This window comes from Trichomycterus rosablanca, chromosome 20 (assembly GCF_030014385.1).
Source record: "Trichomycterus rosablanca isolate fTriRos1 chromosome 20, fTriRos1.hap1, whole genome shotgun sequence".
In the NCBI taxonomy this organism is placed as follows: Eukaryota; Metazoa; Chordata; class Actinopteri; order Siluriformes; family Trichomycteridae; genus Trichomycterus; species Trichomycterus rosablanca.
Window position 1 is genome coordinate 22,740,249 of NC_086007.1, and position 14,524 is coordinate 22,754,772.

The window sequence follows — 14,524 nt, forward strand, 5'->3', positions numbered from 1 at the left end:
AATCTGTTGCCTCAATTTTATTGAGTAGATATAGTGTAATATTTTTTACACTGAAGATATGAGTGTGTGTGTGTGTGTGTGTGTGTGTGTGTGTGTGTGTGCGTGTGTGTGTGTGTGTTTGCCCTGTGGTGGACTGGAAACCTGTCCGGGGTGTTTCCCACCTTTCACCCCATGAATTGTACCCATCATGACTCTGAATAACTATTATGTAATAATAGTGCAACTGTCAATGTTTAAATTAAAATACAATTAAATACACCAAAATATTAAAATACCAAACTTATGACACTCTTTGTATCTGAACTACATGTGATATGAATATGCTTCAGACATAACTGTGCTCACCCCCACCCACCTGATACATAATATCTAGAAAGAAAGTTTTGCATTTATGATGTCACTATTTGGATATTAAAATGAGTTGGGTTAAACACTATTTAAATGTTTGTTTGGACCCTCTGATGTTTAGATAATTCCAGTAATACTGCAGGTAATGTATTATTCAGTTAATGATATAAACTCCTGTAGCATATTGACTTCTTTTTATAAATGTTATCATACATGATACGTGAACGTAATTTATGTGATATAGAACAATTAATTGTATTTACGTTTGATTCATTATAATTACATATGATTGTAATTAGATTTAATCTTAAACTAACTTCTACATCCTGTCTCATAAGATTAACATTATCTGTGAGGTTTTTTCTTCTCCTAGATATGTGTACATTAGATTGTAACAGCAGTTATCATGTACAGCTGGTCAATCCCGTCCAGGTCAGAATGAACTTGTCGATGGGCGTCACACAGATCTTCGTCTGGCCTTTCATCTACATCAACATCATCATGCTGTTCACCTTCTACAGAAAACAGGCTTTCAGAACTGAAACTCGCTACATATTGTTCGCTCATACCTTAATTTTGGACCTGATCTTTTTGATACTGACTGATTTTGTGGTCCTTATATCATACAACTATGTACTGATGCCCGTGGCACTGTGCATTCCGTTGTGCATGCTTATGGAGGCAGTTACAACATGCACACCATTAACTATCACTGCAATGTGTGTGGAGCGATACATAGCTATCTGCATGCCTCTCAGACACAATGCCATCTCTACGGTCAGCAGGACCCTTACTGCTATTTTTGTCATTTGGATTATCAGCATCATACAGCCATTTGTGGACCTGTTTATCCTCGTTGCAACCACCTCACAAGATTATCTGTTGGAGCTTACCTTCTGTCATTATGAGATCATGATGACAGAGAACTGGCAACGGTTCATGAGGGGTATTTTATATATTATAACTTTCATCATTATTTTTCTTATCGAGCTGTTTTGCTATGTGATGATTGTACTTGCTGCCCGGGCAGCCTCTACTGACAAGAAGTCCGCTGTTAAGGGTCTCCGGACCATCTCTCTACACATGCTCCAGCTTTTTCTGTGTACCATTGCGAGTGTTTGTCCCTATATTGAAGAAGTAGTCATTAACACAGATATAGAGGTATATTTGTCAGTTCGCTTTTTTAATTTTATATTATTTAATGTTATAGCCAAAGCGGTAAGTCCACTTGTTTATGGACTCAGAGATGAGAAATTTTATGCAACTATGAAGTACTACATCAGATGTAAACAAACTCAAGTTTCATCTGAAAGTCAAGAACCAAACACATAGAAAATCTGTGGAAACATACCTATCAAATACTTATTTGCTCAGTAAATTAGTAGATATTTATTTATTAACTAAATTATTGTTTAATTTTTTTCTTTTTTGCTTTTTGTTTAATATAAAAAAACAATTAAATCAAAATGAATTTAAAGACACCACGGTTGAATTTCTTTGTTTTTGCCATTTCATTATTTATTTGCCAATGTGTGTAAGCACTTTATATTTTATCATACAGTTATATACAAGAATACCAATAATGCAATTTACCAGCATGTACTCTAGTTTTATTTTATATTATATACAGAAGTTAGTATAGTCTATCTGTTTTGTAAAATGCATTAAAACAATAGATCAGGATTGACTGATTACTAAAATGAATATAAATAAATAAACTTATATTTAAAAATGGACACCTAAGACAAAGGTGTATGGGCCGTGTATATGATGGCAGTCTTGGAATTGCAATGTTTGCTGCAACTGTTCTAAAATTATGACAAAATCCAATGGGTCAAAAATGTACTGTAGTAGTTAAAAAAGGGCAGGAAGGAGAACTACAAAAACTCGTATTTTTGTTTTGTCATATTAGGTTACACTCTCCACACATAGGGCACAAGTTAAATAGGCTCGACAATTAGGACTATCAGGTGCACCCACTCACCGACTGCCCTCACGTACAGCCTTTATTATCACCCTTTCACTACAGCTTTCACCTAAACCGCACTCCACCTGACACAAAACCCACTGCCTGACACGGGCCACCACCATCTGGCTTGTGAACAAGGCCGTAATCACAGTATGTGGCTTTGTTCACTAGCCATATAATCATGTATACCTGCTTTAAATGCTCCCCAATATACTGATGTAAAAATCATACATCAGATATGGCATGAATGTTTACACCACAATGTTTAAATGAAATCCCAATCCCCCACCCCCTCGATTCATGGCTATGGCTTTGCTTGTGAATAACCACCTTCCTGATGGGACAGGAAATCCGCCACTGCCACCTGTGCCCCCAATCTGTGGGCCATATTAAATTTAAAAGCTTGTAAGGCAAGATAGTGAAAGGGTGTCCAAGCAGGTAATATTGGTGAGTGTTGCTGCCCACTTGATTGCCGGATACCCTTTCTCAACGGTGCTGTACTCAGTATCTCTTACTCACATGCACCTGTAACAAAAATGGAAGAGAAAAATCAGAGGAGTGAAGTGTTTGGCCCTCATACAGCTCTGTATAACTACTTTGCCCACTGGATAGGATCTAGTGCAACATTTATTAGTAATATCAAAGATCTGGCAAGGTCTGAATAGTTCTGTACGTCTGGTAGTAACTTGCTAGTCACATTAACTGTCTTGGTTTGAAGACAGGCCCAAAGTACCTTCTGGGTTTTTTTTTTTTTTTTTTTTTTTTTTCAATTTTAGGAAGCACTTGATCATGCCCAGTGTCAAATAAAAAAGAGCAGAACCCAATTGTTCCAAGTCAAAATATTCTGTGCAATTCCTCCTTAACTTCTTTTTATTAGTGCTCACATAAGCAAAGGCACGGTGGCTTGGTCGGTAGCACCGTTACCCCACAGCACGAAGGTCCTGGGTTCAATTCCCAGGTGGAGCAGTCTGGGTCCTTTCTGTGTAAAGTTTGCATGTTCTCCCCTTGTCTGCACGGGTTTCCTCCAACAGTCCAAATACATGCAGTCAGGTAAATTGGAGATACTGAAATTGACCAACGTTGCAAAACATGAATCTGTGGTCCAGTAGATTTTATACACATGTATAATGTTAAATGTATTTAACGGAATTGAGTTCCTGAATTTATGGATATTATTTAAGTAAATTTTTCTATTAAAATGCTATAAAATCTACTTATTTTATTCATGGGAATCTAATGAAAATAATAAGTTATATACCGCCGGTGTTTTTGAAATGCACCTTATGTAACCTGCAACGGTTCTGAAGAGCTTCCACAGAGGGATCCAGATTGCACAGTTTGTAAGTTGAACGTGAACCTAATGTGTTGGAATACACGTAGTTATTTCACTTGCTTCAAACCAACGACATTATATAGTAGAGATACCCTTTTTTGTAACTTAGCAAATATCTCTGAAGGCTGAGGTAAATTAACTAGCTAATAAAAACACTTCTCGTTTGAATGTATTGAGGAATCAACTTTAACCCAGTGTTGTGAGCAAAGTTAAAACACGATAAAATACAGTCGTTATAAAGTTTTATCTAAAGGTGGAAAATTATTCAAGTTTTGCATTCATCTGTAAATATGCTAAGCTAATTTGCTAATTTAAACCTCATGTCAGGTTAGTTAACTTGGTTATCCTCAACATACCTCAATAGTTTTAGTATTCAAGTCATGTGTGAGAAATATTTAATATAACACCATATTTTAATTATTCCAGTTTGGTACATTTAATCCTGATTAAGAGAGATGATTGCAAATAAAACAATTACACAATAAAAATAGAATTAAATTGAAATTTGAAAGTCAATATAACAAATAGTTTGATGTCTGTATATAAATTGCATTTTGCAAACATTTAAGGGTTATTAACTGCATGTTCACTACAGCTTTCACCTAAACCTGAATAGGATAAAGCCATGGTAAAACAATGAATAAAATAAAATTAAAGTATATTAAATTGTTTACATTTTACAAGGTTTGTTAACTTATAGCTCAGCAATATGATAATTTTTATTGTATTACTGAACAATGTAATAATTAGATTATGTAATAATAGTGAAGAAACTGTCAATGTTTAAACTAAAATACAATTAATTACACTAAAATATTAAAATTCTAAGCTTATAACACTGTTTGTGTCTGAACTACATGTAATATGAATATGCTTCAGACATTACTGTGCCAACCCCCACCTACCTGATACATAATCTCATTCATGATGTCACTATTTGGATATTAAAATGAGTTGGGTTCAACACTATTTAAATGTTTGTTTGGACCCTCTAATGTTTAGATAGTTTCAGTAATACTGCAGGTAATGTATTATTCAATTACTGATATAAACTCTGTGGCATATTGACTTATGTTAATAAATGTTATAATCATACATTGAATGTAATTTATTGTGATATAGAACCATTAACTGTTTTCATTTTTGATTCATTATAATTACATATGATTGTAATTAGATTCCAAGTTAAACTAACTTCTGCATCATCTGTGAGGTTTTTTCTTTTCCTAGATATGTGTACATTAGATTGTAACAGCAGTTATCATGTACAACTGGTCAATCCCGTCCAGGTCAGAATGAACTTGTCGATGTCCATCACGCAGATCTTCGTCTGGCCTTTCATCTACATCAACGTCATCATGCTGTTCACCTTCTACAAAAAACAGGCTTTCAGAACTGAAACTCGCTACATATTGTTCGCTCATACCTTAATTTTGGACCTGGTCTTTTTGATGCTGACTGATTTTGTGGTCCTTCTATCGTACAACTATGTACTGATGCCTGTGGCATTGTGTATTCCATTGTGCATGCTTATGGAGACAATTACAACATGCACACCGTTAACGATCACTGCAATGTGTGTGGAGCGTTACGTAGCTATCTGCATGCCTCTCAGACACAATGCCATCTCTACGGTCAGCAGGACCTTTACTGCTATCCTCATAATTTGGATCATCAGCTCTATAAAGCCATTTGTGGACCTGTTCATCCTCGTTGCAACCACCTCACAAGATTATCTGTTGGAGCTTACCTTCTGTCATTATGAGATCATGATGTTAGAAAACTGGCACCGGTTCATGAGGGGTATTCTATATATTATAACATTTATTGTTATTTTTCTTATCGAGCTGTTTTGCTATGTGATGATTGTGCTTGCTGCCCGGGCAGCCTCTACTGACAAGAAGTCCGCTGTTAAGGGTCTCCGGACCATCTCTCTGCACATGCTCCAGCTTTTTCTGTGTACCATTGAGATTATTTGTCCTTATATTGAAGCAGTAGTCATTAACATAGATATACAGGTTTATTTGTCAGTTCGCTTTTTTAATTTTATAACATTTAATGTTATAACCAGAGCGGTCAGTCCACTTGTTTATGGACTCAGAGATGAGAAATTTTATTCAACTATGAAATACTACATCAGATGTAAACAAAAACATGCTTCGTCTGAAGGCAGAGGACCAAACACATAGGAAATCTGAGTGGAAAAAAATACCACTGTAAGATAAGTACAACCTTAAATCAGTTGGAACAGTATGGAAAATGAAAATAAAATTAAAATGCATATATCAGCTATTAATGAAGGACGGTTCTTGATGCAGTGCCGTCTGAGGGATCAGAGATCACAGGAGTTCCGCTCAGGCTTGCACCCTCGCCATTCATGCACTAAAATTCCAGATTTACTTAATAATTTAATATACAGTATAATACACTGTAAAGGAATAACATGATACTAATATGATGAATATGATATATTCCCTTCTTTGAGTAACATTGTTTTTAACATTACAAGACTTATTTTATGCATTCGTTGATAAACTGGGGATTCTCTCCTTATCTTTGCTCCTCAATAGCTCAGCCTTTCATGCATCCTGCTTTTGTACCAAATCATGATTACAAACCTGTTGACTTCACCTATTTGCAATTATAGAATATAGGCAAAATATGACATATCTTGGGTTCATACTGTGTGTAATAAAATAAAGTCAAAGTAAATGTAAGAAACACTATGTTTTATTTTATTTACATTTTCCATACTGTCCCAGCTGTTTCTGATTTGGGGTTGTATATGCTTGGCATACAAATTTTAGATACACATTTATTTTCCGTGCCTAATTTAATTTTCTTCTTTTAAAAACTAATAGTATATATTAGCTAATATGTATATATTAAATATGAAATATTTCTTTCCACAGTGTAATTTCTGCAATGCCAAATAAAACTGATATTCAATATTTGGCATATAATCATAAAATCACAAGTTAGCACTGTCGACTCACAGCAAGAAGATTCTGGGTTCAATTCCCAGGTAGAGCGTGTATGCTCATATTCATTTTTTTAAAGATCTATTAAAATCATTAATGGTTAAGATAGTGGATCACAATTCACTAGCCCAAAATAATATATTAATTTAACCTGCTTTTCCTATTTGTAATTAAAAGAAATAAATATCAGAACAAAAGCAAAACTGAATTCAAATGGATTTATATATTTTTTTAAAAACCATAGAACTCGGCATAGGATCAGCCTGGAAATATAAAAATATAAAAGGGACATTGTATAATGAGGCACAGAGGCACTGCAGGTAGTGTGGCTGCAATATAACACCAGGGTCCTCTACTTTAAACACTGTATGGACTTTTGTTCTACCGGTGTCCACATGAGTTTTATCTGGGTACTTGATTTCCCTCCAAACTCACAATGAATTGCTTCCTAGCTTGTGCATTTAAGTTCATGTGTGTGTGCTGGTCTTTGACAGACTTGTGCCCAGTTCGGAGTGAATTCCTTCGCTTCTTCCAGTGTTTCAAGGTCACATTCAACCCAGGATGATGCGGTTAGTGAAGATGGAAAAAATATTGTATATTATACTGTATATACAGATTAAAATTATGTCTGTGTTGGTGCAAAATACCACAACTAAGATTTAAACTTGAGAGCTTGAGATCTGAGCGATTGCGTGCCAGAACATTAAACTGCTGCGTCGTCAACGCTTTTTAGATGCAATAAACATATTCAGCCTATATAGTGATTACCTGTTAACAGTTTTACTTAACTTAGTGCCACTGTGCTGCTCAAATACAAAATACATGGCTGATTAATACATAAAACTTGGGTCTACTATATAACTGTTATGCTTATAAAAGGCTGACATTATTGGCTAATTATTTATTTTGTATTAATATATGGATGGTTCTGGATTGACACTGCAGTCATCAATTGACTGAAAAAGCAGTGATTTATTTTAAAGTCTATTAAAAAAACACACAAACACATTCAAGTTCAAGCTAATTTATTGAATCTTTTTATTTTAATTAAAAATCTTTACAACAGCTGAGTCCCCCATTCACAAATTTGCATTCAATCCAGGAGGGTAAAGCCATCCACTGCTTTCTTACAACCTGTAGCTCATCATCATTGGGTCATGATTAGGGCCCTACTAAATTCACAAGGTAATGGGCTTAATTTCATGGACCTCATTTTTCAATCACAGATTTCACGGATTTTTAAAGAAATATGCCACATTTCACGGAATTTGATCTATGTGTTTACATATTGAGTGCATAATCAATAAAAAAAAGTGTGCTTTTCTAAGCACATAATCATCTCTCTGTAGTCTGTGCTGCATCTCAAAAGAACAAGCCAGTAAAGTATTCTGCTCCCAATAGCTAGCTTGTCTATGTAGAGTTTATTTCTTACTTTATAAACTCAGCATACTCGAAGGACGCTTCGGGTAGCACTAGGACTGCCTCATAGTGCGAATTAATCAGTAAACGTGAGGCACTTCAATGCTACGTGAATAAAAAAAGTTAGTTAAATTGCTGAACACAAATCCTAAGTTTTGAATTTCATGGCAAATTGCATATCATGTGGGAAAAGGCTGTGACATGATTTTCATGGCTATAACTTAAGTAGGGCCTTAGTCATGAGATTTGGATAATGACTAAAAGAACAAGATTGTGAATGCAAGCGGCTGAAATGAGCTTTCTCCAGCAGGTTGCTGGGCATACTCCCTGTGATCTGTTGGGGAGCTCACAGATCTGTGAGGAGCTCGGAGTAGAGCCACTGCTCCTTTGTGCAGATTCGAGCATCTGATCAGGATACCTAATGGGTGCCTCCTGACATGGAAGAGGCTTTGGGGCAGGCACAGAACCTGCTGAAGGGATTATATCTTCTGACAAATCCCACCGAAGGAGTTGCTTGAAGTTGCAGCGAACAGAGATGCCTGGGCGGCTTTCCTTGTCCTGTTGCCGCCACAGAAATGGACAAGTGAAAAAGTTAATGATGATGATTCCCCCCTTTCATATAGGTCAGTGCTTTGTCCTGACTGGTATGACTAGGAATAACTGTCTGGGGCATTTCAGAGATGGCAGCCGAGTACACAGACTTGCCTATATGAACTTGGCGTAACTTAGCCCCTTTGGTCAATTTGCTTCACCTTAGTCTCTTAGATTATTTGATTGACATGATCAGACCAAACGTGATTTATGATCCCAAAAACACAAGCCCCTAGTGACCAAGCCTAGGGCGACAGTGGCAAGGAAAAACTTCCTCTGGGTCAATAAAGGAAGAAACCTTGAAAGGAACCAAGGATCACTAAGGGGAGCCAGTCCTCCTCTGGCTAGTTTGGGGGTCTAAACAGAGACTAGGTGTTCATCCTAAATGCCATTTTTCAATAGAAGAGCCCTTTTCTGTGGTTATGTTTGGATCTTGGGCTTTCTGGTGTTTGGGACGTAACAGACATGAATTCTTCTCTGGTCTTCAATGCAGGAAAGCTGCTGAATCTCTGTAAAACCAAGTGCTCACATCAGTTCATACATTAAAACATAAGCACTTGTTTGCCCATCGTAAAGAACGTCGCTCTCCTTCATTCCTGTGACTTCGTCATCATCATACGACAGCCAGAGATTGTCGGTGTGGCTGAAGCTGTCGCATGTATAATGTCCTGATGGAGACAGAAACAGCAGGAGGCAGAATTAGAATCTAGTGTGTTAAATAATCTCTAGGTTAATCTCATAGTTGATTGTCAATACTGGATGTACTAACTAGTAGGTGAGAGATGTTACCTGAGTGTATCCTAGAGCCGAAGTGATTCAGCACGCTGATCAGGGAATAGGTGGCAAATTCATCCTAAAAAACAGTCAACACATACAATACAGACAACCTGCAAATGTACATCCTTTTGTTTATATGCTCTAAAATTGCTTCTGTTCTATTTTTAACATTCTATCTCTTATAGATAAATATATCTTATATATTTTTATTCTCCCTCTCTCTCTCTCTCTCTCTCTCTCTGCCTCACCACTTCATGCCTGTCTGTTGTCTCCTCTGCTTCCCTGTCTTCTTAAAGATTAAAGACACACAGAAAGATAATCACAGCTAAAATGAGTTGCTCTGGCATTACTTACTACAGCCTGGAATAAATTATAATGTAACAGTTTACAGCTTTATTGATAAGCTGATATTAAGCAATGCTTTGCATTTTGTTTTAAATTTTAACCTACTGTAGCCCTACTGTAACTATACAATACAGTAATGCATTGATGCATCCCTTGACACCAACTTTCGTCCACTTTATTCAGTGGTCCGTAAATGACTGACAGGCAGCTCAGTGGGTAGCACTGTTACCTCACAGCAAGAAGGTCCTCGGTTTGATTCCCAGTTCGAGCAGTCTGGGTCCTTTCAGTGTTTGCATGTTAACATGTTGAGAGCTCCGGTTTCCTCCCATCGTCCAACGACAAGGAGTCAGGTTAATTGGAGCTGTGTGTGTTTGGCCTGTAAGGAACTGGCAACCTGTAACCTGTTCAGGGTGTCCTTTCACCCAGTGAATTGTTCCCACAACCGTGACCACTTTTGATGTAAAGCAGTGTTAAAACAGACAGTAGATAAATAAGTAAATACTTGACTGACCCTCTGGTGTAAAAACTGCATCCATGAGTGCATCGTCGTCTTCGGGATGTTCACTATTAAAAGACGATAAGAAAACATCAGTTTTGATAGTATATGTGAGTAATTTAAAAAAAAGCTTCTTCTACTATGTGTGTGTGTGTTTAACCTCTGTTCTGACTGCCTCAGGTGTAATTTTGGGTTGATCTGGACGCTGTCGAGGTGTTTCGTGAGGCTTAAATCTGCCGAAAGCTCAAATCTTTTCAGCTGCAGAACCAGATACCTGCAGAGAGGCAGTAAAAGTCATTTACCAGCTGTTTGTGTGTTTACGTGCTGCTTACTGTTAGAGTAAGGGCTTAGATAGACACTAGGTGTATCAGCTCACCTGGGCAGGGTGTGAAATGCCCACCTGCAGCTGGCAGAACTGCATGAACAGACCTCACATCTGCATTCGAGTTGTTCCTCATCCTAGATAATTACAAATATGATTTTTTTATATAGTAAGGTGATTGCGCAATCAAAATGGCACACACAGAAATAGGCTATTTACTTTGCCTGTTGTTTTGAATTAAGTGAGAGTGAATTTGTGTCGTACTATGATGCATTAGCACCCTGTCCACTGTGTACATGTAGGAACTTTCATGTCTGTGTGGCTCACCTACCCTAAAAAAGAACTGAAGGCAGTCTTCAACTGACCCATCTGCTACAACAGCCAGAGAGAGCTGATTATATTCCTCAATTCTCCTCTTTTCAGCTCCACACCTACATACGTGCACACACACAATCATTAATTAAACGTTAATGTACTCTATAGTGTGAATAAAAAAAAACAGTGTGAGTATTTTGTGTCAATGGTTTTTACCCTTTGCATGTAATTATGCACGTGAGCTGAAAGCCAAAATTTGCTTTAATGGGGCATTCAGATGCTACGCCCCCTGCACAGCTTAACGTTTGCTGCATTTGCTCCAGACAGTAAAACATGAACTGGTGGGCATCCTAAACACGCAAAGATTGTACATATACATGAGTAAAGCATGTATCAACACACACCAGTACAACAGATCATCAAGTTTTCAGCCTTAAAAAGAACGTATCCTTTAACAATTGATCAGATTGCATATCTTAAATCAAAGCTTTTGTTCCAGGTGTTTTATAGAACATTATCAATCATGTCAAATCAAATTAAAAAGACTTATTAAAGCATTTCAACAGTTTTAAGCTTTAAGAACATTCATTTCATTTTAACAGTAGCTTTAATCTGGCAAATAAACTACAACTGATTCACGATTTGATCTGCCAAATCAATTGATTCACACCTGTGGTCAAACGATCCTACAAATTATGCAACTGTAAGTATTTCTGTGCATGTATAATGTGTGATGTTTTCTTACATTTTGGTTGTATGGTGTGAATTCAGGATTGCTGACAGCAGCTTCCTGAATAAGATTCCCCAAGAGAGCGTACTTGAGATACCAGTAGTCGCTCTCTCTTATCTCCCACAGCTTAGCAAAACTCCTGCAAAAGCACAAGTCATGTTTACCTCAGACTTTCTGATTTTACTCTCTGAATGCAGATAAGCTAACCAAATCATGGTCCAAGTATTAAAAAGAAATAATAATTTGGATCCAATGTGCTAGCCCACTGCTGCTCAGATCTGAGCACCTTCACAAGCCAGGCCGATAGCACAACTGAGATTCTAATTTAACTGGGCTAGCACATTATGGCCAAAATGGTTTTCACTTTGATATTATTTATAGTATACCTACCCGGCCAGACTGTCAAATGGACTGTGCATCCCCTGATTTATTCTGCACTGGAGCTGCGTGCAGAACAGCTCTGCACTGAACAGACACTGAAGGCTGGCATTCACATAGCAGCTATTTCCAAAGTTTTGCAATCTGCAACAAACATATGTAGATAGAAACACAATGCTGATTGGGGTTCATGTGCATTATCAGCCTTTTTTGTACTTAATATATACAATATATATATAGAATATACACATGTACACACAGTTGTAAATCGTACCCTCTGTTTATTAGCTGCTGGATTCTGGTTGAGGAGAGGCTGGGTGTGGATGTTTCAGCCTCTTCATTGTGGGCTTTATCCTCTTCCTCCACCATAGACACAGGATTGTCACTACAGGTTGGGAAGAGGCTGGGTGTGGATGTTTTATCCTCTTCATAAAGGGCTTCATTTTCTTCCTTCACCGGAAATAAAGGATTGCCACTAAAGGTTGGGAAGAGGCTGGGTGTAGATGTTTCATCCTCTTCATTGTGGGCTTTATCCTCTTCCTCCACCATAGACACAGGATTGTCACTACAGGTTGGGAAGAGGCTGGGTGTGGATGTTTTATCCTCTTCATAAAGGGCTTCATTTTCTTCCTTCACCGGAAATAAAGGATTGCCACTAAAGGTTGGGAAGAGGCTGGGTGTAGATGTTTCATCCTCTTCATTGTGGGCTTTATCTTCTTCCTCCACCATAGTAGACACAGAATTGACACTACAGGTTGAGGAGAGGTTGGTTGTGAATGTTTCAGCCTCGTTATTGTGGGCTGTATATTCTTCTTCCACCATAGATGCAGGATTGACACTACAGGTTTGGGAAAGTAAGAAAGAGAAACAAAGAGACAGACAGAAAGTTTCTGGATTTGTCCCAAATCACACACCCTATTTGCTATATAGGCCATATAGATATCAGAGTAATGCTAAGACAAGCAAGGATGGGAATACACCCTGGACAGGGCATCTGTGCATTAAAGTCCTGTATTCCAGGGTGTATTCCTCATTCTTGCTCCCGAATTTATCCAGGATCGTTATGCCACCTGTTGTTTATTATTTAGGTCAACACTTCACATCCTTTATCTTCTGAGCTTAAACTTGTGTTGTATATTTGTTACTGTCCATCATCTAAGAGTCTAGATTTGTCAAAACTGAATCTTCCCCATTTAGCTCTTGTCAACTATACGGCTGTACTAAATGTAACCATTATGTACAGCACTTTTAATACCTTTCTGTACTGCTGGCGGATGATTCCTTCTCCTCTCGTTCTGGCATTTTCTTCTTCTGCTCAGAAAAACACAAACGCACATCAATATTCAGTTTTTGTATTGGAACAACATTACGCTGAAGATTATTGACTCGATTTACCCGAGTAAGATATTTGATAAGCTTCCTTATCAGCCAGCATTTGCCTGAGGTCTTTGGAGGTGGTTTTTCCGCTACTGGCAGCCTATCAGCAAATGGAAACAACAGTTTAGGCCAGTGCTGTATGTAGTATGTAGGATAAACGGATGGGATGCAGTGTGTAAAATTCAGAATCTCCTGGTGTCGTATGTAAAATAAACTACAGTATATATATATATTGCTGTATACGTACACATGTAATGTATATAATTAATGTGTACTGGGCTTAGAAGGACAGAGGTCTGAATAGATCAATTCTGCTGTTTTGATTTTGTCCACATTTACACTGATTTGATTTTGATTATCCACACAGTTGTAGTAAAGTGTGATATCAGTTTAGTTTATGGTTTGTTTCTTACTTTTCTGTAGTGCTGACAGTCTCCTCATAATTTTCTGCTGGGAACACTTTATTATTCTGCTCATGAAAACACACAGATACTTATAATGAATTTATAATTAATTAATTTTTATTTTTACAGAAATAAATGCATTATGTTTCTTGAAAAGCTTTATGCTTATTTTTAAATGTAATAGTACAGTAAATATACTAACAGTATAGTAAATATAATTATAATCTCTAGTTTATAATATCTCGTTTTCAGAAATACAAAATAATATATGTATTCAATTATTTATAAATGAACACATTAATTAATACATTTATTTTGTCTTACCCGTTTAAAAATACGACTCCAAGAAAAGGAACGCATCGTTAAACTATTTTTCTATGTAAATAAACCGTGAAACCTGACAAGTACCACACGCTGAACCTCACACAGTAGTTACAGATGTGGAACTGAGGGGTTACAGATAATGACTCTAATGCTGCGCTCTTTGTTGCGTCATAATAACTCGGCGCTCAAGTGCTCGGTGAAGCTGTCGCGCATGCGCAGTGGTACGTACAGTGAACGCAGATGAGGTACTGCTGCTGCTACTGCGTTCATTTTTGTAAATACAGTCAAACATAAAAAGTATCGTTTAAACTCGACACACAGCGAACTTTATCATATTAAACTATTGTATTGTGGAAGATTTCCAGTATGGAAAACGCAAATAAAATAAAATGCTGTGTTCCTTACATTCACTTTG

General features: G+C 37.1%; 3 protein-coding genes across 3 annotated transcripts; 2 read left to right on the forward strand and 1 right to left on the reverse strand.

Moving 5' to 3' along the window:
* Positions 1–723: 723 nt before the first annotated feature.
* Positions 724–1,694, forward strand: LOC134334757 (odorant receptor 131-2-like). The gene has a single exon (XM_063017204.1). The coding sequence runs from the start codon at positions 724–726 to the stop codon at positions 1,678–1,680; it is 957 nt and encodes a 318-aa protein (XP_062873274.1). The 3' UTR covers positions 1,681–1,694.
* Positions 1,695–4,882: 3,188 nt separating this feature from the next.
* LOC134334766 (odorant receptor 131-2-like) lies at positions 4,883–5,839 on the forward strand. Its single transcript, XM_063017216.1, has one exon. It carries the CDS (start codon positions 4,883–4,885, stop codon positions 5,837–5,839), a length of 957 nt encoding a protein of 318 aa, XP_062873286.1.
* Positions 5,840–7,639: 1,800 nt separating this feature from the next.
* On the reverse strand, positions 7,640–14,174 carry LOC134334260 (ubiquitin carboxyl-terminal hydrolase 37-like). Its single transcript, XM_063016499.1, has 14 exons — positions 14,110–14,174; positions 13,795–13,850; positions 13,400–13,481; positions 13,260–13,315; positions 12,279–12,842; positions 12,017–12,148; positions 11,642–11,765; positions 11,113–11,246; positions 10,913–11,012; positions 10,636–10,718; positions 10,420–10,533; positions 10,275–10,327; positions 9,431–9,494; positions 7,640–9,309 (listed from the first exon to the last, which is right to left on the reverse strand). Exons 1-13 carry the CDS (start codon positions 14,143–14,145, stop codon positions 9,490–9,492), a joined length of 1,539 nt encoding a protein of 512 aa, XP_062872569.1. The 5' UTR covers positions 14,146–14,174; the 3' UTR covers positions 7,640–9,309; positions 9,431–9,489.
* Positions 14,175–14,524: the final 350 nt, after the last annotated feature.

Excerpts from the sequence above, each read along its gene's own strand:
- LOC134334757 (XM_063017204.1), top strand. The coding sequence starts at position 724 with ATGTGTACATTAGATTGTAACAGCAGTTATCATGTACAGCTGGTCAAT.
- LOC134334766 (XM_063017216.1), top strand. The coding sequence starts at position 4,883 with ATGTGTACATTAGATTGTAACAGCAGTTATCATGTACAACTGGTCAAT.
- LOC134334260 (XM_063016499.1), bottom strand. The coding sequence starts at position 14,145 with ATGCGTTCCTTTTCTTGGAGTCGTATTTTTAAACGG. Across the intron at positions 12,149-12,278 it reads CAGCAGCTAATAAACAGAGG|ATTGCAAAACTTTGGAAATA; the intron begins GTACGATTTACA and ends TGTTTGTTGCAG. Across the intron at positions 11,013-11,112 it reads TGCATAATTACATGCAAAGG|GTGTGGAGCTGAAAAGAGGA; the intron begins GTAAAAACCATT and ends GCACGTATGTAG.